The following is a 23,132-nucleotide window of genomic DNA, read 5'->3' as shown; positions in this document are numbered from 1 at the left end:
CCATTTTGGCATCTCACTATGAGTTACCAACACTTTCTCGAATTTTGTTAATATAAGTGCACTGTCTGATTTGGATTTATTCAGTGCTCTTTCGGTTATATATGATAAGGGTCCTCGGTTACAAGATCTGGTTAGTTGTATACTTCTATCTATGTTGCTCGGACTCTTCATTTTACCTTAATTACCCGTGTCGGATCCTCGGCACTCGAACGTGGATGGGCCACTTTGTTTTGGGGTAAAATTTAAAAAGTTGAAAAAAATAGCCGAATCGAACATTTGGACACGTATTCGTGTTGAACATGAATACACGAGTCCGAGCAACATAGAGTTGTATCATGTTACATAAGTTTGTACACAACGATTGTGAGTAATCACTATAAAAGTTTTCTCCTTCTGAGGAGGAATACCTAGGTTGAGTTTTTTAGAGGCTTTCAATCCTTTTTATGAATTAATAAAAGACTATCTTAAATTATCAAAAAAAGTTTGTACACAACGACTTAACAAGGTTAAGTGTATGATACTGAGTTATCAAAGTTCTTGTATACTCTTGTCTATGTAATACTCCCTTCATTTCTAAATATAAGGATGCACAGTACTTGAATATTTGATCTGGTAACTAATACTTGTATCACTTTTAACATGACATATAAAGGGTGTTTTTGGCAATAACGTTTGAAGTAGTTTTTAGTATTTCAACCAAGTCAAAACTCTAACAATGGTAAAAGGTGTATTTGGTGAAGAAATGTTTGAAGTAGGTTTTGGTTTTTGAACTAGTGTTTTGGAAAAACTTTAAATATTAGTTTTTTGAGTAGGCATAGCTTTTGAAAATTGAATATAGTTTATCTATGTTTTTTTTCGAAGCTAACAACTAACTTTACCGAACAAAAATTATGATAAAAGGAACCTAACTTGTCAAACGCTAATAGCTAATATTCGACAACTAACAACTATTACAATAGCTAACAACTACAAGTAAGAGAAATGGCTGCATCTACTTTTGCCGAACAGACTCAAAGTTTATTAGAATTGAACCATTCTATTTTTCCCTCAAAAAGAAAATGAAAAACATATATCATTAACTTGGGCTCTTTTCTTTTGGACTGAATAATAAAATACAATTCATTTCAATTCAGTTCAGACACATTAAGTCAGTTCAGTTCAGTTCAGTTAGTTTTCTTTCACAGTTTTCATTCATTTCAGTGCAATGCAGTTCAATTTATTTCATTTCAGTTCAGTTCCGTTCAAACAAATTCAATTCAGTTCAGTTAAGTCGAAAAAACAGAGCCTAATTACGAGTTTCCTACTTGTCAACTTATATAACCAAATCTAAGTTATAACTTACAAGAACACAACAACGTATAGTGCAAAGGTACACATGAAAGGTTTCCCAACAATCTAACAAAACTGAACTAAAGTCAGTCGCTCCTCATATTAAAAATCTGAATTTAGTCGATACAAGATCTTTCCATCTCCTCATAATTAATTACATTCAATCACAAAGATATGGTTAATTACATTCAATAAGTTATAACGTAGATCATATATATCACTTCCCCTTCTATGCCTAAGTAACTGATATCAACTAACAACCCTAAACACACTATATATATATTCCAACCCTTTTTTTCTCTTCATCTCACACACACACACACTCTCATATAGTCATATGCAATGGCTTTCTCAGTAAGAATTGTTTTCACAATTTTGGTTGCATTTACAATATGCTTTTCCACAAGCATCAATGCACGTCCTGGTCCTTTGCATGACGATGATCTTCGTCGTACCGAGTCACGTACTCTAGTGACTCGTTTAAACTTGGATGGAAACTCAACGAGTTGCTGGGACTCATTGTTCAAGCTTCAATCTTGCTCAGGGGAGTTAATTCAGTTTTTCTACAATGGTCAGACTTATTTGGGCCCTGATTGTTGCAATGCAGTTTTTATTATAGTTCATGATTGCTGGCCTGCTATGTTAGGCTCATTGGGCTTTACTTCTGAAGAAGGTGATATTTTAAGGGGCTATTGTGATGCTGTGGAGAATACTTCTGGCCCAAAACCACCTAGCCCACCTCATGCTTCTGGGCCCATTAAGGATGGAGTTATGGATTAAGATTGCTGAATCTTGTTTAGTCAATCATAATGATTAGTTTTGCCTCTTGGTGCTTTGTTTTTTTTTGTCTAAGCCTAAAATAGCACTTTTTAGATTTGATGAGTTCTTACGATAGTTGTCCAACACTCAGTTGCATAATAATATTTTGATTTTTTTGATCAATAGTACTTTTTGTTGTTGTTGTTGATGGAAGGTCATATACTTTTCTTACTTCCTCCGTTTTATAATACTCGTTATATTTTTTATAGTGGGAAGTTTCATATTATTTGTTACACTTTCTTTTTTGGACAATAAACTCTTTCTATTTCTCTCCTCTCACATGGGTCCCTTTTCTTTTTACTCTCTACATCTCTCTTATTCAAAAATTGTCTAAAAATCCGTAAATTAAGAAATATAGTGAGTAATATGAAACGAAGGAAGTATTTTGCTTGAATTCTCTGACATCTACACTTTGTCTTTAAAGTTCTTTTGTCCTTCAACAAATGTTTGAATGTTGTCTTTTCACAAGTTAAGATTGTAAATTGTTAACCATAATCCTTGTCCAAACTAATTAATACACTTTTATGTAGCTAATACTATTATGGAGTATTGACGTGAAACATCTAATTAGGATTCCTTTTCTTCAACCAATTTGAACTATTTAGTAAGTTCAAATAATATAATCTCAATTGAGTGACTCTTTAAACTAGTCTCACACATCATATATAACTTGTTAAATATAATTTAAAAAAGGGAGATATTGTAGCCACAATGAGATAGCAAAACAATACTAATCTTCAAAATGAAAGCAATTGTGTTTACATGTTCGAGAGTTCTCAAGTTATAAAAAAAAATTGCTATAGTTTGGGGGGGGGGTATTGTGAAATAATCAACAATTAAGAACTATTTAAGCAAGCGTGACATACTTGAGATTGCCGTCAAATTTTCTAATTACGTTTTAATTCAAATATAACAATCATAGTTTGTTATTCAAATTTGTACGTCTTTTCATATAGTTTTATATCCTAATTTGATATTCAAAGTATGATCTACAGAACAAAGTATAAAAATATTTGAGCGTGTTTAATTAAGCATAAAATATTTTTCAACAAATTAATGTGGTTTCCCCATTTTTCTTTGCTTAGTAAAAGGTGAACTATGATTTTTTAAATGGTGAAAAAAATTCAAAGGGGAAAAATATCTTCGAAGGAAGAAATTCGATATTTACCTACATTATTTACCTTCTTTAGCTCCACTTGGCTCTTACCCATACTCTCCATCCCATAATTCTTCTTCCATACATCTCTAATCTTTCATGTAAGGAATCAAACAAAGAAAGTGAAATAAAAGTATATATTTTTCCGTTGTTTTTTTTGGGATACAATAAAATCGAGTCTTTGGGACATCCAATATAAACCATCAATTAAGTTGTAATTCTTATTTTTTTTTATTTCTTCAAAATTATTGTATATAATTGAGTTAAATATGGGGTGAGCTTTCCCTCAACAAACAAAAAAATATGGGTGAGCTGAGATATTAAAGCAATAACAGTATAACACATATGTACCATTCCTTAATTGATGGACATAGTACCACAATCATGAGGAGGGATTTATGTGAAATCCCTTGATATGTGCATGGCATCCCTAATCACTTTTATGCTTATTCTCATTAACAGAAAAATCCATAACTCCTCCAAAAAAAAAAAAAAAATCCCTAATGAGAAGGTTTATGTTATGATAATCACCTTTTGAGAATTAAAGAACTGAGTTTAGGTTTCCCACAACGAGGGAGGAGGATAATTTGGATCATTAATTACAAAATTAAAGGAGATTCGATCTTGAAATAAATTGGCAATGAGATTAAGAGCATTATCTTTTCAATTTTAAGGTGATTACTTTCTCTCCTATACTTTTATAATGTGTAGAATATGTGTTAAATATTTAGAACAACTTTCAATCATTATCTATCCATTTAATCTTGGAGTAGATATGATATGATCCTTAATAATTACGCTAATGATTGTGGCGTATATGAATGGCATGCCCCCAAAAATTCGATTCAACATGTTGAGTCATTGGTTTTGGACCACTCAAATCATTTTGATTGTGACATTAAAAAAGATTGCTACATTATTTTTTATGAATATGTGCATAAATCATAAATGTTTATAGAAGGTTTATGAATTGATTATAAGTTGTTAAGAAATTATAAGATCGTTTAGAATTTTTATCAATTAAAAAGTTATTATACATATCCTATTATATAATTTATGTTTTTTCCTTTTTTAGATCTAGTTTGTTGATTTTTATGTATATTTGCAAGTAATCCATTTGGTTAGCATGTAAAATAAAATTTGTTTATTTGTGGTACCTTTTGAATTTAGTCTATAATTCTACAAGATCTGTCAACAACTTTTTATGTCAAATATGAATTTTCTATTTGATTTAATGTTGTTTGGTTTATTCTTAATTTGTCTCAAATCGAGCTCGAGCTCGAGCCTTTTGAGAGAAGCTTACGAGCTCGACCCGAGCTTCACTTATCGAGCTCACGAGTTGAGCTAATAAAAGATAAACTAGATGAGCCGAGCCGAGTCGAGCCGAGCCGAAGCTTGTATAGTTCGGGCTCGACTCATGCGATAAACACTCCTACACCAGCCAAGAGATAATGGCAAAATAAAATAAATAATGTAATTATGACATAGAGGGAAATACAAGTCTACAACCAAGTTTATTCTCAAAGACATGCAATTTGACAATTTCTACTTATTTACAGAAAATATCAAATCAAGCTCGAGCTCGAGCCTTTGAGAGAAGCTTACGAGCTCGAGTTGAGCTTCACTTATCGAGCTCACCAGCCGAGTCGAGCTAAAAGATAAATTAACCGAGCCGAAACTGCTTGCACAGTCCGAGTTCGACTCGTGCGATAAACACCCCTAGGCTAGCCAAGAGTGAATGGCAAAATAAAATAAATAATTTAATGTATAACATAGAGGGAAATACAAGTCTACAACCAATTTTATTCTCCAAGTAATGCTAATTGACAATTTCTACTTATCTACAGAAAATATCATATGTAATCATTATATATGATGTGTAGCACAAACCCATCTCTATTATATATGATAACTACTTTTGAGTATTTTGGTGTCAATTAAAATTTTCTTAAATACCTTTTTATGTATTTTATTATTATTCGTTGATAATTAATAAGAGAAAAAAATGTAATATTAAAAAAACCCTAGTGTAACTGCCATATTTTTTTGAGTGAAGGTAATAACTTTTATTTTTGTAAAAACAAAAGAAACATGTACATAATACCACCAATGAATCTCAAAGTAATAATTAAAATTTTCTATTTAATCCTTATTCATAATCTATATATAGTTATACACTTATGACTTATATCTTACGAGTAGATTTTCATAAAAATTTATCAAGCCCTTTTTTTTTTTATAGCTATACTAGGCTTACATGCACGTGTCAAATCATTATCAAAATTGCATTTTTTTTCTTCTTGTTTTACTTTTGTTTTTAAAATTTATATACTGGCAGATTATGTAATTTTCTTTGTAGTTAGGAGTAATTTGGGTAAAGAGGGTGGACACCAAAATGCTCAAGAATTACCGTATATATTAGAAATATTTATACACTTATTTGTATAATTACATTTAAAGCAAATTTGTAAACCAAAATTATGAATGAGGATTAAATTGAAAATTTCCACAAAATCTCTTACACGCGATATCACGTGCACATCTCATGCAAAAGATACTAGTTACCCATTTTTAATGGATAAAACTAGTGAGTGTCCCGGGCGATGCTCCGGATTGTTTCTTTTTTTAGATTTTTGTCTTGTGAGGAAAAAATTGACCACAATAGTCTATTATCAGTACCATTAATGTGCTAAATATCTAACTACTTGTATAGTCTTTTAATGAGATATAATTATAAAATGTTATTATATTTTATTTTGAAATATTAATCAAAGATGTTATGTTGGATCAATGGTTAAGCTCTTAAATTTCTAGGACGTAGACGTTCTTATGCACGCCTTTTAATATATTAGTATAGATTTATAATACATTTGCATTCAATCATTCCCAAATTAAAAGCCCTTTTATTTTTTGGATTGTGAGGAAGTTGCATTGTCACGTGCACATAATAAGTCTCAAAACGTCATTTATTATAAGCTGGTGTACTATTATGAAGAACATACACCTCGGTAAATGTTCTAATTAGCAGAACATGTGAATTAGTGAGTAATGACAATGAAGAAACAAAGAGGGAAGAAAAACACGTAAGAGAGAAAATCTGGTCATATATTCTAGAAAATCAGGGAACACTAATGGAACTCATTATTATATGCCAACTTGGTTCATCACTTCAAAAAAAAAAAAAAAATTGAGGACGTAGTAGGTGGAAAAATAAACTCCCTTATCAACTAGGACTAGTAGATATATACACTTTACTTTCAGACATTCTATAATGTTCCAAAGATCCTCTTTAAAAATTTAAGATGATCATAACTCATGCTTTTACATGAAAAGAGATTGGAACCTTAAAAAGTAATGTAAACTCGTTGATTTATAGCCTCTAAATTCCCGTCAAAGATAAAACCAGTTTAAAGGTGATGAAAAAGGTTAAGTAAAGCTAATCAAGACTAAGAAAGAATAGATGCTTATATATGGTTTCTTAACTTTGTTGAATTCTTGGGGACACACATCACACAACTTGCAACCAAGCACCAATTAACATGCTAAATTTCTAACCTTCGCTTTGTTGATTTTTCTTTTTCTAACACAACTTCTATTATACTACTACTATATATATTTATATTTAAATTGGTAAGAAGAAATTCCCTATTGAATCGGAACCTCGCACATGTTAATCTGACATTAAAAAAAAGGGATTTGGAATGGGTCCTAAATTATTATCCGGATCCAGACCCGTTTACCCGATTTTATAATATTAATATTATAATATTAGTTATTACATGTAATAACGGATTTTTGCTTGAATTTCGAATTATTGTTTTAATTAATGTGCAAATTTACTAGATTACCGAGAGTTCGAAAAATCAGTTGATAATTGTTAATCTTTTAGTAATAGTTGACTAATCTACAGTTTGATAATTAAATAGTTGTAAATGGTTGCAATGGTTATTTTTCAGAAATTAAATTTGATTTTTGGTTGATATTAGATGACTTTATTATTTAAAATCTTTAATTATTGTGAAAATTAGGTTAATTTGAAGAAAATAGGCAAGAATCTGTTTTGGATCCGAATCCGTAGGATCCATACGGATCTGGATCCTCATTCTTATTACCTAATGAATCAGGGTAGGATCTGGATCCTTGCCTAAAAAAAGAATCTGGATCTGAATCCTAAAGGACTCTATTTAGATCCTACCCATTGCCATCTTTAGGCTAGCACACTGCCCATGTAAACTTGTTATTATCCCCATTTAATATATCAATTAATTAAAATGTACGTCCTCATTTTTGAGTAAAAAAAAAATCCCTGAACGATAAATTGTCTCATTGGAAATAAAGTATATGAATAATAAAAAAACAAAAATGCTGCATTTTTCTAGAAACAGAAGAAATCTATATTAAAAGCAATATAACTGAAATGATCTAAATAATCTTAATAAACATCTAAACGGATAAAATACGTAACTTTTACTAGTATATATTAGTCAAAGTAATCTTCTTGCATACTTGTTAATGATTAGTTATGTAAAAGTAATTCGACTCATAGTAGTATTACTGATAAGGATTTCTATCATACCCTTAAATTATTGAAAATTAAGCTAGTTGCCATGTTGAAGAAAAATACTCCTTTTTTTTGGGGTAAGAAAAACTCCTCTTTTGAAGTGGAGGAAGATGTTCATAAATAGTATGAGTTTTAACACAAGGACCACCAAAAAAAGAAAGACATGAGAGTATTTTGAAGACAAAAAATACAAGTCCTAGCTAGAATTGTGCCTCTGAATTAATATCGATCAGTGTTTCTTAATTATTGATTACAACAACTATTGATTTGACTCTACCTTACTGAAGGAAAAAGACAAGTACAAAAAGAAGGTAAATGGGAGGCACAAGAGATGAGGAATTTCAGCATAATGGTGGTGATTCAATTGCTAATAATAACAACTTTGTAGATGATGGGGAGTTTGATGATGATGGCAAGCCCAAAAGAACTGGTATTTTCTAGCTCTTTTAACTTGCTTTTCTACAATAGTTTTTCTCATTTATTTTAGCATATGTTATTAATTACATTAGAGATTTGACTAAGAACTAATTCTTGTCACGGGCGATACGTTCCGGATTATTTACTAACATTTATGTGAAATTTTTAAAAATAGAAATAATATATCTTATTTAAATGATTTATTCTCCCCAAAAAACTAATATGAGTATTACAATGTAGTTGGTTAGTGCAGTAGCATATTAAAAGAGAAGTTATGGATTCGAATCTTGAAAGTTGAAACACACATTTTTATTGTTTAACTAGTTATTAGGCCCGGGCTATGCCCCGGGCAAGAAAAAATTTCATTTATTGATAGAATACTTTATGATAATAGCACTAACTACAACTTAACCTAGTGGTTAAAACTTTAGTATATGTACTTGAGGTCTCAGGATCAAACCTTATACTAAGCAATTTCTAAATTTTTTTTATTGTACATGGATTACATGAACTAAAACTCCCTAGGGAGAGCGCCACATGACACAGTTTCTTATTTATGCACGCCTTTTAATATATTTGTATAGATATCCCATTTTATTGTGTGGGAGAGAGGAGAGTACATGTGACAGCATGACATTTATTTGTCTTAGGTTTTAGATATATATAGATAGGGTAAGTTGTAACAATATTGCATTGGTTCTTGTTAATCATGATCATACGTGGCATATGTACTCTTAGAATTTATATAAATTTATTGGAATTTTTTTTTGGGTGTTAGAATTTATATGAATTTATTGGTACTTATTAAAATTAATTGGAACTTATTAGACCATAATCCCAGTATTTTATTAAGGTAAAGAGAATACATCTTAAATTTAGATAAAGAGAACATCAAATATTTTATTTTAATTAAATATGCACTCGTTTCATCTTAAAAAGGAATATAATTTTTTTTTTGGGCAAATTCAGTTTTATCAACCAAAAGAGTTGAATACAAGTATACAACCTAAACACTATTAATAAAATTTTATTTTTCTGTTGATATTTTATGAAATGTATGAAAACTTTTGAGTGATTTGGTGTCCATTCTTTTAGACCAATATACCCTTACTTAAAAACATATTATACAATTCGCAGTCCTCTAATTTGAAAAAAGAAGAAAAATTGATCATTAAAAAAAATACACAGTAGTTATATTTCACGCACACATAGTGTGCATATAAGACTACTTTATGAAATGGCAATAGTGTATGTATGAGATAGGAGGAAGAAAGATTATTTTGCGGTAGGTGCAGTGAAAGTTCATATTAGCTCATGAACGAGAAAAAAAAAAGTAGTTCAAAATCAGATTAGACCTCCTCTGTTTGTTGTGGATATTCATCTGTATACTTGGGTGTAATTCTATGACCTCTTTAATATTTGTGTCACATGAGCACATGAGAGGAGAATATAAAACAGGGTATAATTATATGTGGGTGTTAGATGAAAATTGTTACCTTGCTGTGTGCCTGTGTCCTTACAGAGATTGAAGGATGTTTTTTCGTTTTTGGTGTAAATGAATGGCTAAGCATAATGATTGGGTGTCACCTCTAATCTACCACAAGATTTTACCAACTACGCTAGATAACATCCACATCAAAGGATAATAAATTCTAATGATTATATGCGGATTTTGATATAATAGGGACACATTTGTAATTTCCTGTTGGCCTTTTATCTTCATTATCATTTATCAAGCCAATTACGGCCCGTTTGGTAGTTGGTTATAAACGGTGGTAATGAGAATGAAATTGTGTGTAAATTTGTGAAGAATATCATTGTCCATTCCTATGGTAATGCTAATTTATCCTAAAGTGTCCACTTTCCTTCTTTAATTTTCATTCCCATCCAATACCACATTGTAGGTGGTAATGAGTGGTAATGAAAATTGCTTCCCCTTGGAGACAAAAACACAAGTTTAGGGGTGAGATTGCTTGCCCATGGAGAAAAAAAGCCTCCTCATGGAGATTTTAAGGGTACTTACCTAATAAATTTACACTTAAAATTCATTCCCATTACCGCAATTTATTGACGACTACCAAACGAGCCGTTAGTGCTAAACAAATACAATCTTCATCAATAGATGTAAATTTAACCTACTAATTGCATTTTTATAGGAACTGTATGGACTGTAAGTGCACACATTATAACAGCAATTATTGGTTCCGGAGTTCTTTCACTAGCATGGGCCACAGCGCAGCTTGGATGGATAGGAGGAACTGCAACCATTGCTATATTTTCCGGCATTACACTTTATACTTCAAATCTTCTTGCAGATTGTTACAGATCTCCTGATCCTGTCACCGGGAAGCGAAATTATACGTACATGGATCAAGTCCAAGCTAATCTAGGTATACTACTAATTGCAATGTAATTAATCGTTATACTATTGTAAGCATCAAGCATATCACAATTACAAACTGAGCAACTCTCATTACACATATGTGTTTAACAATTACTCCCTCCGTATTACATTAGTTTACACAGTGACTTTTTAGTCAAACTTCATAAGTTCTGACGATCGACTCTTATCAATGTATACGAAAAGTATAGTCATGTGCAAAGGCTGATCTAGGGGGTGGCCTACCTGGATCTCGGCCCACCCCATGATCCAAAATATCTATGAGTAACCTATCTGAGATAGTAATGCAAATAGGTATGGTGGAGTAGGTGGTTGGAGCACGAGTATACTAGGCATCAAGTCATGAGTTCGGCCCACCCTATATAAAAATCATAGATCCGCCACTGGTCATGTGGAAACTTAGTATAATTACCATAAATAACATCATTAAAGTATTAGTAGTGGTCACACGTATGTCTAATTACCGACTGTTAAAGTTGATCAACTTTTGTATACTGATGTGGGACAAAAGAGTGATCCTTAATATTTTCCCTGCTGATGCATTAACACTGTATTTTTGTTTTTGGTTACTAGGCAGATTGAACTGCATTGCTTGTGGGATAGTGCAATATATCAACTTAAGTGGAATGGTAATTGGTTACACAATCACTGCATCCATAAGCATGGTGTAAGACCTTCTAAACTCTATGATTAGCTTAACCTTTCACTTCTAATATTCAAAAGGCTGAAGTATATGCTTCAATGATATAATTTCAGGGCGGTCCATAAGTCCAATTGCTACCACAAAAATGGACATACCGCCTCTAATTGCGTATATAGCAATAACCCTTATATGATTGGTTTGGGAATATTTGAAATATTTTTGTCTCAAATACCAAACTTTCATGAGCTAACATGGTTGTCAAATGTTGCCGCCGTTATGTCCTTTGGGTATTCCTTAATTGGTGTATGCCTTGCACTTACCAAGATCATCTCAGGTAATTAATTCCTCGTAATTGAGGAGGTGCGTTCTCTTCACCAGAATTTTGATAATCTTATTTAATATGCAGGGCAACGAGGGATATCAACGTTAACAGGAGTTGAGGTGGGTATAGATGTAACATCAGCTGATAAAACATATAGGATGTTCCGAGCTCTTGGAGACATCGCATTTGCTTATACTTTCTCTCAAGTCCTTGTTGATATACAGGTAGTTAAAACTAAGGGCCCTTTCGTATATCTGTGCCGATTTTCTTTTTGAGGTTTAAAAAAACCAAAATTTGAAACCAAAATTTGCGCTTCCATTTCTTATATTTTTGTTTTATCTAACTTTTAAGACGGTTGCCTGATTTAGTGTGTTTTACAATTACCTTAGGATACACTGAAATCACCACCACCAGAGAACGAGGTGATGAAGAAGGCAAATGTTATATCAATATGTACAACCACAACATTCTACTTGATGTGTGGTTGCTTAGGCTATGCTGCATTTGGGAATGATGCACCAGGGAACATGTTAACTGGCTTCTACGAGCCTTTTTGGCTAGTAGACGTGGCCAACATCTTCATTGTCATTCACTTAGCAGGTGCATATCAGGTATTAATCAATATCAGCATTCTGTCAATTACAAACATATAAATTTTGAACCTTAGAGTTTCTTCTCTGATGATGGGCTAGGTGTTTGCTCAGCCTGTGTACAAAAAGTTCGAGTCATTGGCAAGCGCGAAATGGCCTAACTCAAGCTTTGTAAAAGGAGAATATCCCATCAAAATAGGCAACAAAACTATCTTCAGTTTCAACTTGCTTAGGCTAAGTGGAAGAACTATGTTTGTAATCTTAGCAACCATACTAGCAATGGCAATGCCCTTCTTCAATGACATTCTTGCGTTTCTTGGATCACTCGGGTTTTGGCCATTAACCGTGTATTTCCCAGTCGAAATGCACATCGCGAAAACCAGGATCAAACGGTTTTCAATGAAGTGGTGCGTACTCCAACTTCTTAGCATGCTTTGCTTGCTTGTATCCTTGGCTGCAGCAGTTGGGTCAATACAGGGAGTTGGTGAAGCTCTTCGTACCTCAAAGCCCTTCCAATATAAAGTATGAAATAGGAAGCTGATTTTGTTTTGGGCCTTTTTTTCTTAATGTTTGGCAAGTATGAAATGGGAGGTTGGTTGTGAAATTATAGTAGTTTGAAATGTTTCAAGGTAAGAAGGCCATTTCTTTTGTTCAGGAAGACAACAAATTATGAGAATCAGCCACATTGATCACACTCTTTTGGACTAGCCTTACACGCACACTATGCGTGCGAAGTTGAAAGATGAGTGGTAACTACTTTGCAGTTTGTTCGATCGATCGATTTTCCTTTTTTTTTTCTATTTTAAAATTAACATAGTTTAGGTATTGTAATTTTCTTTTCTAGTTAGGGATATGAAGTATTCGTTAAAAAGGGTGGACATCAAATTTCTCAAGAATTTCCATATATAATAGAGTTAGGCGGACATAAAGGAGTGTATGAATGAGTTGAGACTTAATCTTTGGAGAAAAAGTGGACAGAATAGACATACCAAAAATACATGGAGCAACTAGCAAGTAATATAGGACCCCTTCAAGGAAAAAAAGTATAATATATAACAAATGAAGGAATGAAGCCATGAAGGGTGAAGATTTAGTGAGGAAGTGGTTTTTTATTTGTACCCTTTATAATTTTTACTACATCTTAATAATGTAATTACGCTTCCGTCTTGTAGAAATGTTTTCTTAGATAAAAATTATTAAAACAGATGGTCTAATTTTAATATAAAAGTGACCTAGCAACTAAATGGATTAAACTAGTCACCGAAAGAAATTAAACTAGTCACTATTGGGCTAATTCTCTTTTTAGTAGTGGGCTTACGATTGCCTAATTTTAATTTAAAAGTAGGCGGTCTCTTACAAGACAAACTCTTTCTTAGATGAGGAGTCCAATTGTTTTATATAGTTCTTTCATGATGAGCAATGGTTATTCACTCAAAGACGTTTTTATTTAAATTACCGTTGTTTATAATGAGCATATAACAAATTAGTTATGAATAATGGCATGTTGATTATTCTCTTAATTAATTTTATTTTCGATATTGGTTGAATAATCTTGAAATTCTTAACTTATGCTTCGTGGCATAGGTTAGAAAAATTCATATATTTAATTGAAATTATAATATGATAGGAAGTTAGCGGTATCATTATATATATATATATATAAAATGAATATGGAATCTAATTATCCTTGTTATGTGCTTATGCACTCGATCCGAAACACACTTTGGAAAGAAGGCAACTAGAAGTCGCCATCCTTAATCTACCATTAACAAAACATATTTACTCCAACAAATGGTAAACATAGATTTGTACATATATAATAGATAGCAATAAAGAAACAAATATATTGCTAGAGATATTATTGTCAGTTGTCACAGTTGACAATTGACATCAAGTAATTTATGTTAACCAATAAATGTCGATACAATATAATTGTTATTTTAGTACATAATCCCTTTCATGATAAAATGTGTGATAGCAAAGACTAGCAATCAAATATAGAAAGCTTAGGCACATAGAATATAGGAGGGCAAACATCTGAAGTATGTAGTTTCGTTTCCAATTGGTCGATGATGAAGTAGGTATAGCTATATTACAACCAAGTCCCAGAAATATTATAAAGTTGCCCAAATCTTTAACTTCCACCCACTTTTTAGACTTGTAGTTAAGCCTAAAAACCTCAAAGCACTCGGTGTAATAATCGCGAACATACACATAGCCATCCAAATGCAAATCATGTATTAGGGTCTTATGTCGTATAACCATAACAAGGTCACCACCCAATTCTACCAAATAACTGTTATCGTAATCAATAAATTTGTTACGAAAAAAGCCGTCCATAGGAGGAGGAGGCAAATACTGCATTACCTTCACAGCTTCAAAGTCCTCAATCTGTTTAATATCACAGTACCTAAGCGAATAATCAAGTTTCAAAATCAAAATTAAGTCCTTCAAACATACGATACTTGCAATGTCCGTATCTATCGTTACCCATGCTTGGTCACTAGGGCGAGCAAGAGCCAAGAAATGTAGTTCACCATATATTGCCGCAATAACTAAGTCACTACCATCAGCATGGATAGACTGGTCACTTGAAGGCATTTTTAGTACAAGAAAATTTTGCACAAAATATTTCCAAATCCATCTTTCTTCAATTTCCCAATCAGCATATTCTTCTGGTTGGTTTGGCAAGGTTCGTATAGATGGTAATGTAGTTATTCGATCATTGGTTAATGGGTTTTATAGCTCTATCTCTAAATCACGAGTCTGCACGACAACCCAACCATAATGCGAACCCCAACACCGCACCCCAAACATATGAGGAAGTTTTAGTGGGTAACACTTATAGTTACTGAGATTGAGATTTCTAATATAACAAGGGTTATTTTCTGTGTCCTATGGTAGCAGAACCCATGGCATCATTGTTATGGCATTAAACATGGGCTTAATTAGCGGAGAAGAATGATTCCATGAACGACATACTGCAGAGAAATATATAAAATCTTCAATTGTGTTCAACTTCAGTGCAATTTTGCCAAGGACATCATATGGAAGCGTCGACCAACCAACCATCTGAACATATTAACAAGTACATCGTTGTCAAGAGAATATAGCTAAATTAGTTAGGGCCTGTTCTTTTCGGCATAACAACTGAACTGAACTGAATAGTGATATGTGAGAGTAAAAGTATTGAATTGAATCGAACTGAACTGAAAATAAGTTGGGAAGAATAGGCCCTTAGTCATTATATTATAGTTTAAGAATAAAACAAAGGTCATATACTAATATTTGTTATCAAGGGTAAAGGAATGGAGATCGATTTCATCTCCACTCTCTGGGGCATCTGGGTTCACAGAAATGAAGTTATTTTCAAGGGAGCGTCCACTAACCCTGAGAGAATCTTGGCCATTATCAGAGATCACTCCTGTAGAGCTAGAAGCAGGCCCGGCTAAGGCCCTATGCAGGGTGAGCAACTGCACAGGGCCCCCAAAATATAAAGGCCCAATTGTATTTTGTTTGCCTAAAGTAAAAAAAAAAAAAACTTAAAGAAGAAAAGCAACTGCACGCGTGACATATTCCTCCCACCTTCCCAAAACTCTCTGACTCTTCGTTTCCTCCGTCTTCCAATCTTCTTACATGAAGGTAGTCAAGAAGAGTTCTAACGCCATTGGCAGTACTTGAAGCTAGTCAACAAGATCATTTGGTGTGTGTGCCCACCCTTATCTTCAATGCTTCTACAAGATCATTTTTAGTTGGGAATAATTTCCCATCCTTGAAAATTCTAAGGCAACAGAAGTTCTTCTCATTCTTCTCCAATTTTCATATCTTAGTTGATGTCCAATATTACACATTTTCTAATATCTCTAATTTACATGCATAATGCTTCTGCAATACCCGATAAATTGGATATTATGTTGGAATTTCCATATTATAAATTTGAAGTAATTCGATATTTTTTAATCCATGAGCAACCAATTTCCAAAACCCAACTCTTCGTCTCCTATCTTCTCTAGTTTTCTAAGAAATTGGCTAATGTTCTATAGTTTTGGCTTCTTCTAACACATGAAAATTGAAGGTAATTTCTTAATTTTAATTTTTTGTCATTTAATTTTTTTTACTGTTATTGTGTAATATGTCGAATTGTTGGAGGTATTGTGGTTCTGCTTTTATACTTTAATTATGAATTTGTTGGTGTTGTTGTTTTTTAGGGTAAGTTTTGTTAGTTTGATTGGTTTTGAATGTCCTATATAATTTTTAACAAATTTAGATGTAGTATATGCTGAATTTTCAAGTAGAATTTGTATAGAGTATATGTTAAATTTTGTTTGGAAAACAATAACAACTTTTATTAGTGGTATGAAAATTTGACCTACGATATTTTAGTATATTTTTTTCAACTTTTAGGGTCTCATAATTTAATTGAGCACAGGGCCCCTAAATTGTACGAGACGGCCCTAGCCTAGAAGAGAGAAAAGAGATACCAAAGATATAACAGGTTCGCGGAGCATGATTAGGGAAGACGTTGGGCCCCGGGTGTTAGAATGGACAATAGGGGACAAGCATACTCTTAACATTCAAACAATAGTGGTAGATGGCGCATGGAAGAAGAATATACGTTCAAGCAAGTGGCAAGCAGCAATAGCTTGGAAGAACCTTAACAAAGACCCAAAAGAGGAATCAGCAACGAAAATCTTTGCCAATTCAGCAGAACAAGCAGAAGCTTACGCAATTTTGAAAGCGATATCAGATATGGCTTGGGGGTGCCACGTTTATTAGGGGTTGGGAGGAGTTTAATACGTGGATTCACTCTTTAAACCTACAAGATGTTCCTTTCTCAAGGGCCTAGGTTCACTTGGACCAATAACCGAGATAATGATGAACTAATTATGGAAAGGCTCGACAGTGCTTATGCGTCCCCAGCCTGGTTGGAGGAATTCCCTAATTCTACTGTGTATAACTTTCCGATCACTTCGTCGGATCACGCCCCTATAATGTTGAAAACCTCGGCCCCTGCCGTGTCCTCCTTTCGGCCTTACCAAGTGGAAACTTGGTGTTTATCTTTTCCGGATGTGCGGAATATTGTGCAAAGTGGTCTCAACCTTCATATTGTAGGCTCCCCTATGTACTCCCTCTCCCGGAAGCTATCCATTATCCGTAAAAGACTTCAAACCTGGTGTTTGGACCATAAGTTGTTTTGGGGCGTAAATTGGAACTCCATTACTTCTTCCCTAGCCTCCAGAATTTCCCATATTGAAACCCTTTCTCAGGGGATCAGTGCCATGGGTTTTCGAAAGGATATTATGTCCGAAGCTTCCCTTGCTTACGCCTACTGGCAGCTAGGGGTGTAAGTTCGGTTTTTGGTTTGGTTTTAGGTCAAAACCAAACCAAACCGAAATAAATTCGGTTTTGAAATTTCCAAACCAAATCCAAACCGAAATTCGACTCAATCCAAACCAAACCAAACCAAAATATGAAACCAAAAACCAAACCAAACCAAACCAAACCGATTTTTTTTATCTTTCAAAATCCAAACCAAACCAGACCATATTCTTTTCATATTCCAAAATCCAAACCAAACCGTAATGAAATTAAATCCAAACCATATGATTCTACAAAAATAACAGTGATATCAATTTCCTATTTTCGTAACTAATTTTGCACTACTAATTTACACTACTAATTTAAGAGACAATATATTGACATTTACACTACTAAAGTACTAATAACAGTTCAAAGCATATACTGAACTAATATTTTATATTTTCGTATCAATGAATCTGCATACGCATATCCAAACAAATTAACAATAAATTTTCATTCAATTCAGTTAGAAGTCCGAATAATTTTAGTGGATGCTAATTAAGGCATAATTAAGGCATCTGCTTCTCCATTTTTTTCCCATCATCATAGAAGTAAATTAAAGTAGTGAACACAGATTGTTCAAGACAATGATATATTTTCGCAAAAAAAAATTAAAAAGATCAATGGCAGCATTTAAAGTGACAATATTTTTGTATTTTCGCAATTAATATTAGAAAAAATACACAAAAAGAAACAGAGATTAATGATCTAATTTCGTAACTAATATTAAAAAGAATAAACAAAAAAAATACACATATATTAAAATACCTGATCTGAAATCTTCTTAAACCTCTTCAACACTTCAACCGGCGAGAGGAGAGAGAAAAAGAGGTAGAAATGGCGTGCGCAACCGGCGAGAGGAGAGAGAGAAAGAGATTGAAACGGCGTGCGTGCCAGCGTGCCGCTGCCGCGTGGAGGTTTCTGCCGCGTGAGTCAGCCGTCAGGACTCAGGGAGAGGAGAGGAGAGGATAGGAGAGGAGAGTGTCCTAGGGTTTACTGGTTTAGTTTAGGAGTTAGGATTCAAAACTCAAAAGTGGGCTGGGCTTGAATCTTGAGTTTAGGCGTGGGGACTGGGCCTACTGGTCCAGCTTATCTTTTCGGTTTTTTTGGTTTTTTCGGTTTTCCAAAACCAAAACCGATCCAAACCGAAAAACCAATTTTTTTTTTTTTTGAATCCAAACCAAACCGAATTTCAAAAAAAACCAAACCAAATTACTTATTCGGTTTGGTTTGGTTTGGTTTTCGGTTTTTAACCAAATAACTTACACCCCTACTGGCAGCAACAAACTAAAGATCTGCATACCAAGCTCGGGGACTGCCACTCATCAATCTTGTTTCACCGTATCAAGCCTCGAAAATGTAAAAACAATATTTTCATGATTCGTAGTTCCAATGGTCAATGGGTTGATGACCCGAAGGAAATTGAAGACCTGATCACGGATCATTTTTAGGACCTTTACCTAGCCCTCCCTGCTCCTAGCCCGGATGATGCTGATCGTAGTGAGCGAATTGCATTAGCTCTTCGAGAGCTGAACCTCCCAACCCTCACACCGACAGATAAGGCACTACTTGTGGCCCCGTTTTCCGATATGGAAATTCAAACGGCTCTGTTCGACATCCATAACGATAAATCGCCGGGCTTGGATGGATTTCCAGCTTCGTTCTTTAAGTACTACTGGTCTTCGGTGGGTAGTCAGATTATCCGTGCTGTCAATCGATTTTTTGAGAATGGTCATATGTTGAAGGAATGGAACCAGTCGCTCTTAATTCTGATCCCTAAGCAAGACCCCCCGGAAGAGGTAAACCACCTTCGCCCGATCTGTCTATGTAATGTGGTTTATAAGTGCATCTCTAAATGCATGGTTAATCGTATGAAGCCTCTACTCCCAAAGCTCATAGATCATTACCAAAATGCTTTTATCCTGGGGAGCCAAATGGATGATAGTAAATTGCTCTTTCATGAAACACTTCATATTATTAATAAGCAACGTTCTGGATCTCGTTACCTGGCCGCTCTCGAGTTGGATATGAATAAAGCTTATGATCGTGTCAGTTGGCTTTTTTTGTTAAAAGTATTAAAGGCTTACGGTTTCCCCGATATTTGGATTAACCTTATCCAACAATGTATTTCAACTGTGTCTTACCGCATTCTAATCAATGGTGGAGCCTCGAAACATTTTTCTCCTCAATGTGGTTTGCGTCAAGGTGACCCTTTATCTCCTTATCTATTTCTCTTCTGCATGGATATCTTTTCTCGTATGACTCACTGGCAGTGGATATTCGTCGCTTTCAAGGAATCAAGCTACGTAAGCAAGGTCCTACTATTTCCCACCTTTTCTTTGCAGATGACTCGCTCTTCTTTTTCAAAGCCTCAGAGACGGCATGCACCGGCTTAAAAAATGTGATTGACCGCTTTTGTTCTATCTCTGGTCAGCTTTTGAACTTGCAAAAATCATTCATCAAGTTCAGTCCTAACACGCCTATGGAAACCCAAAATAGCCTGAAATCAATACTGAGGATGGAATCAAAATGTTCTTTGGGGGTATATTTGGGGACGTCAGTGGATATTCAGGATTCAAAAGTTAAACACTTCACTCCGCTCCTGGATCTGGTTTCTAAGAAAATCTCGCAATGGAATCATCGGTCGTTAAGCCAAGCTACTAAAGTTATAATTATCAATTCGATTTTGGTTGCTTCTCTTCTGCACCATTTAACGATCTTTCGCATCCCAACAACCATATCAAATAAAATTGATAGCATGCTCGCCCGTTTCTTATGGAAGGACCATACTGGTCACGGCCTCCACTGGTGTCGGAAAGCCATCATTCATATCCCAAAGGGGAGGGGAGGGCATGGAGTTCGCAATATTCGGACTATAAATGATGCTCTACTGATGAAAAAAGCTTGGCGTATTATGCACCACATGCAACTATTAGTGACAAAAGCTTTTGCTAGAGGTACCTCCATCTACAATCAGTGGCATCATAATCGTACTATGGTATCATAGGGTGAGCAAAGCCTTCGACATGCCTTCCAAACTCTGACGAAACATAGCCCTTGGAAAGTTGGTGATGGTAAAACTGTTAAAGTAATCTCTCACAACTGGGTACAGGGTAGGCCCCCCCTTTGTCGTGACGAGATTCCTATCAAGGAGGTGGCTTCACTTCATGTTGCTGACCTCGTGTGCCCTCAGACTCGGGAGTGGAATGTGACAAAGATTTTTAGCCTGTTTGTCCCCTCTAGCGCCCGTGCAATTCTGGAGATGGAACTCCCGAAGCATACTGGCACAACAGACTTCCGATATTGGCCTTATACTGCATCCGGTGATTATTCGACAAAAACAGGTTATGATGTTATTTTACTATCCCAACAAAATGATATGTGTAGCATGACAAGCCATCAGCAGAGTCCATTCTTCCGTACTCTGTGGAACTTGAAAATCATGCCAAAATGGAAAATTTTCCTTTGGAAATTAAGACGCAATAGCATTGCGTCAGCTGATAACCTCCGGCATAGGGGTCTCGGGACCTCTCAAGCTGTTCTATTTGCCTGGAGGACCTTGAAGATACCCGCCACATCTTTTTGACTTGTCCCCTTGCCCTGGAAGTTTGGGTTTCATCTGTCACGCCATTTGTCTTCGAGACCCCTCCGGAAGGCCCCTTTGCGCATTGGCTGGAAAGTAAGATCCTCCACTTATGGAAATCTGAAGGGATTCAGGGGCCGCTTTTACCTGTCTTTGTGGGTACACTATGGGCGATATGGCTGACTCGTAATGGTCAGCTGTTTAGACGCATTCGGGCCACTAAGGAAGTGTTCAAAATGCATTTTGATCTTGGACAAAGCCAGTATATGACGTTCTCCCAGGAGGACCAAAATGGGCACCACCCGATCACCCCCTTGGGGTCCCCCGCCAGGTTTCCTGTATGCCCAGCTTGGTAGGGATCTCTCCTGCCCTGACCCCCTTGTGATCCGGATAGATGGGGCCTAGGATAAGCATACTCACAGAGCAGTAGCGGCCTGGGTGGCGGAGTGCCATACCCATACTTCTGATGCGAGTCAGGCTTTACTTTTGTGGATAACTTCGGCGGTGCAAGCGGAGGCTATGGCTTGCCTAACGGCCATCCAGTGGGCGAAATCCTGCGCCGTGGGAAACATCATCATATATACCGACTCCGAACTACTGGTGAAATATCTAGCCGGGAAGATAAGACCAGCTTTGTCAGTCACACACATAGTTAAGGATATTCACCACCTTGCCACCGTCTTCGATTACTGTAGGATTCTGAAAGTTGCTCGTGTGGATGTGGCCCCTGCCCACAACTTAGCAGCGATGTAGGAATATGGGGGTTCCACTCTTCGTCTCTTGATTTTCTTTTCTGTTTTTTTCTGTTTTGTTGTTTTTTTACGATTTCCACGTTGTCAACCAAAAAAAAAAAACAGAAAAAGAAAAAGTGATCATCCATATTGCGATCTAATAATAGCCCAGGTTTGCACTGGGCAGAGTTCGTGTATACAGTATACACTACGGAAAAAACTTTATTTACCCAGTGGGTCAACAACGCACTACTAATAGAAATAAATATATAGTGGGATCCAACTTATCAGTTCTAATAGTTTTTTAATGCTCTATTTCTAGTGGGATCCAACTTATCAGTTCTTTCGTTTGAAAATAGTTGCATTATTTAAATTTGTATAGTGTTTACTATATATCTTGTACTTTGATCGTCTTTGGTAATTTATATTTTAGGAAAATCATAGTCATATGAGATCTTGTTAGATTCGTCTCAATGTATATTATATTATTTTAATATCAACTTTTTATAATTTTCACTTATTGATAATCAGAACTATTAATGTTTGAAATAATGCATTAACAAACGTGAAAACATGAAATGATGCAACTATTTTTAAACAGAGAAAGTATATAAAAATGTTATCTTATTGGAATAGTCGGGTTTGAATAAAAACTCATAATTGTCGCTATAAACTAGTTGATCACATTGATACCCTAGTCCCTAAGGCCTAATTAAGTAACAACCTTAGCTTTCCTAGATGAGATTTTTATGCTTAAAGCCATTACGAAGATGTTTTTGTAGTTGATCTAAAGAACAATAATTATGATTTGTAGGGCCATCTACTATTCTTTCACGAGATCTGAACCAACCAATATGATAACAAAGCAAAATTATTGGTGAATATATACTACTTGGGTTAACAAGCTTATCATTTATTACAAACTCGCTTTTAATAGTAATACATTCTATAAAATGTCCAAACATCAACTTTGAAGATTTTGAGTTGGTCATTCGTGCTTTTTATAATAGCGAACCTCAAAAGCAATGGTGTACTGCTTATAACTTATAAGGACCACATGCAAAGAGAAATACGAAAATTTAAATTTGAAGGTCAATATAAGTTCTAACTTGCTTCTAAGTACTGCCGGGATGCTTCGAAGCATGAGACCATATCTTCGTAGATTTTTTTTTTTTGTGATAAGGGGCTATATTATTAAATTTGACCCTACTAGTTTTTT

At 34.7% G+C, this 23,132-nt stretch overlaps 3 protein-coding genes across 4 annotated transcripts; 2 read left to right on the top strand and 1 right to left on the bottom strand.

Annotated features, from left to right (window-relative positions):
• The first annotated feature begins 1,671 nt into the window (after window positions 1-1,671).
• On the top strand, window positions 1,672-2,109 carry LOC104886258 (egg cell-secreted protein 1.2-like). Its single transcript, XM_010670726.2, has one exon. The coding sequence runs from the start codon at window positions 1,672-1,674 to the stop codon at window positions 2,107-2,109; it is 438 nt and encodes a 145-aa protein (XP_010669028.2).
• Window positions 2,110-7,793: 5,684 nt separating this feature from the next.
• LOC104885774 (amino acid permease 8) lies at window positions 7,794-12,932 on the top strand. Of its 2 annotated transcripts, none has more exons than XM_048639784.2 (7): window positions 7,794-8,295; window positions 10,439-10,672; window positions 11,257-11,350; window positions 11,440-11,660; window positions 11,733-11,872; window positions 12,038-12,248; window positions 12,341-12,531. In XM_048639784.2, exons 1-7 carry the CDS (start codon window positions 8,181-8,183, stop codon window positions 12,397-12,399), a joined length of 1,074 nt encoding a protein of 357 aa, XP_048495741.1. In that variant the 5' UTR covers window positions 7,794-8,180; the 3' UTR covers window positions 12,400-12,531. The 2 variants fall into 2 exon arrangements, with proteins under 2 accessions (XP_048495741.1, XP_010668697.1); XM_010670395.4 differs by having other exon boundaries at window positions 7,797-8,295; window positions 12,038-12,259; window positions 12,341-12,932.
• Window positions 12,933-14,173: 1,241 nt separating this feature from the next.
• LOC104886264 (uncharacterized) lies at window positions 14,174-14,839 on the bottom strand. Its single transcript, XM_010670731.1, has one exon. It carries the CDS (start codon window positions 14,837-14,839, stop codon window positions 14,174-14,176), a length of 666 nt encoding a protein of 221 aa, XP_010669033.1.
• Between the last annotated feature and the right edge of the window lie 8,293 nt (window positions 14,840-23,132).

Source organism: Beta vulgaris, chromosome 2 (genome assembly GCF_026745355.1).
Source record: "Beta vulgaris subsp. vulgaris cultivar EL10 chromosome 2, EL10.2, whole genome shotgun sequence".
Taxonomy (NCBI): Eukaryota; Viridiplantae; Streptophyta; class Magnoliopsida; order Caryophyllales; family Amaranthaceae; genus Beta; species Beta vulgaris.
Note: the sequence above shows the minus strand (reverse complement) of the source record. Positions and strands in the feature narration are given on the sequence as shown.

Excerpts from the sequence above, each read along its gene's own strand:
- LOC104886258 (XM_010670726.2), top strand. The coding sequence starts at position 1,672 with ATGGCTTTCTCAGTAAGAATTGTTTTCACAATTTTGGTTGCATTTACA.
- LOC104885774 (XM_010670395.4), top strand. The coding sequence starts at position 8,181 with ATGGGAGGCACAAGAGATGAGGAATTTCAGCATAATGGTGGTGATTCA. Across the intron at positions 11,661-11,732 it reads ACTTACCAAGATCATCTCAG|GGCAACGAGGGATATCAACG; the intron begins GTAATTAATTCC and ends TTTAATATGCAG. Across the intron at positions 12,260-12,340 it reads ACTTAGCAGGTGCATATCAG|GTGTTTGCTCAGCCTGTGTA; the intron begins GTATTAATCAAT and ends ATGATGGGCTAG.
- LOC104886264 (XM_010670731.1), bottom strand. The coding sequence starts at position 14,839 with ATGCCTTCAAGTGACCAGTCTATCCATGCTGATGGTAGTGACTTAGTT.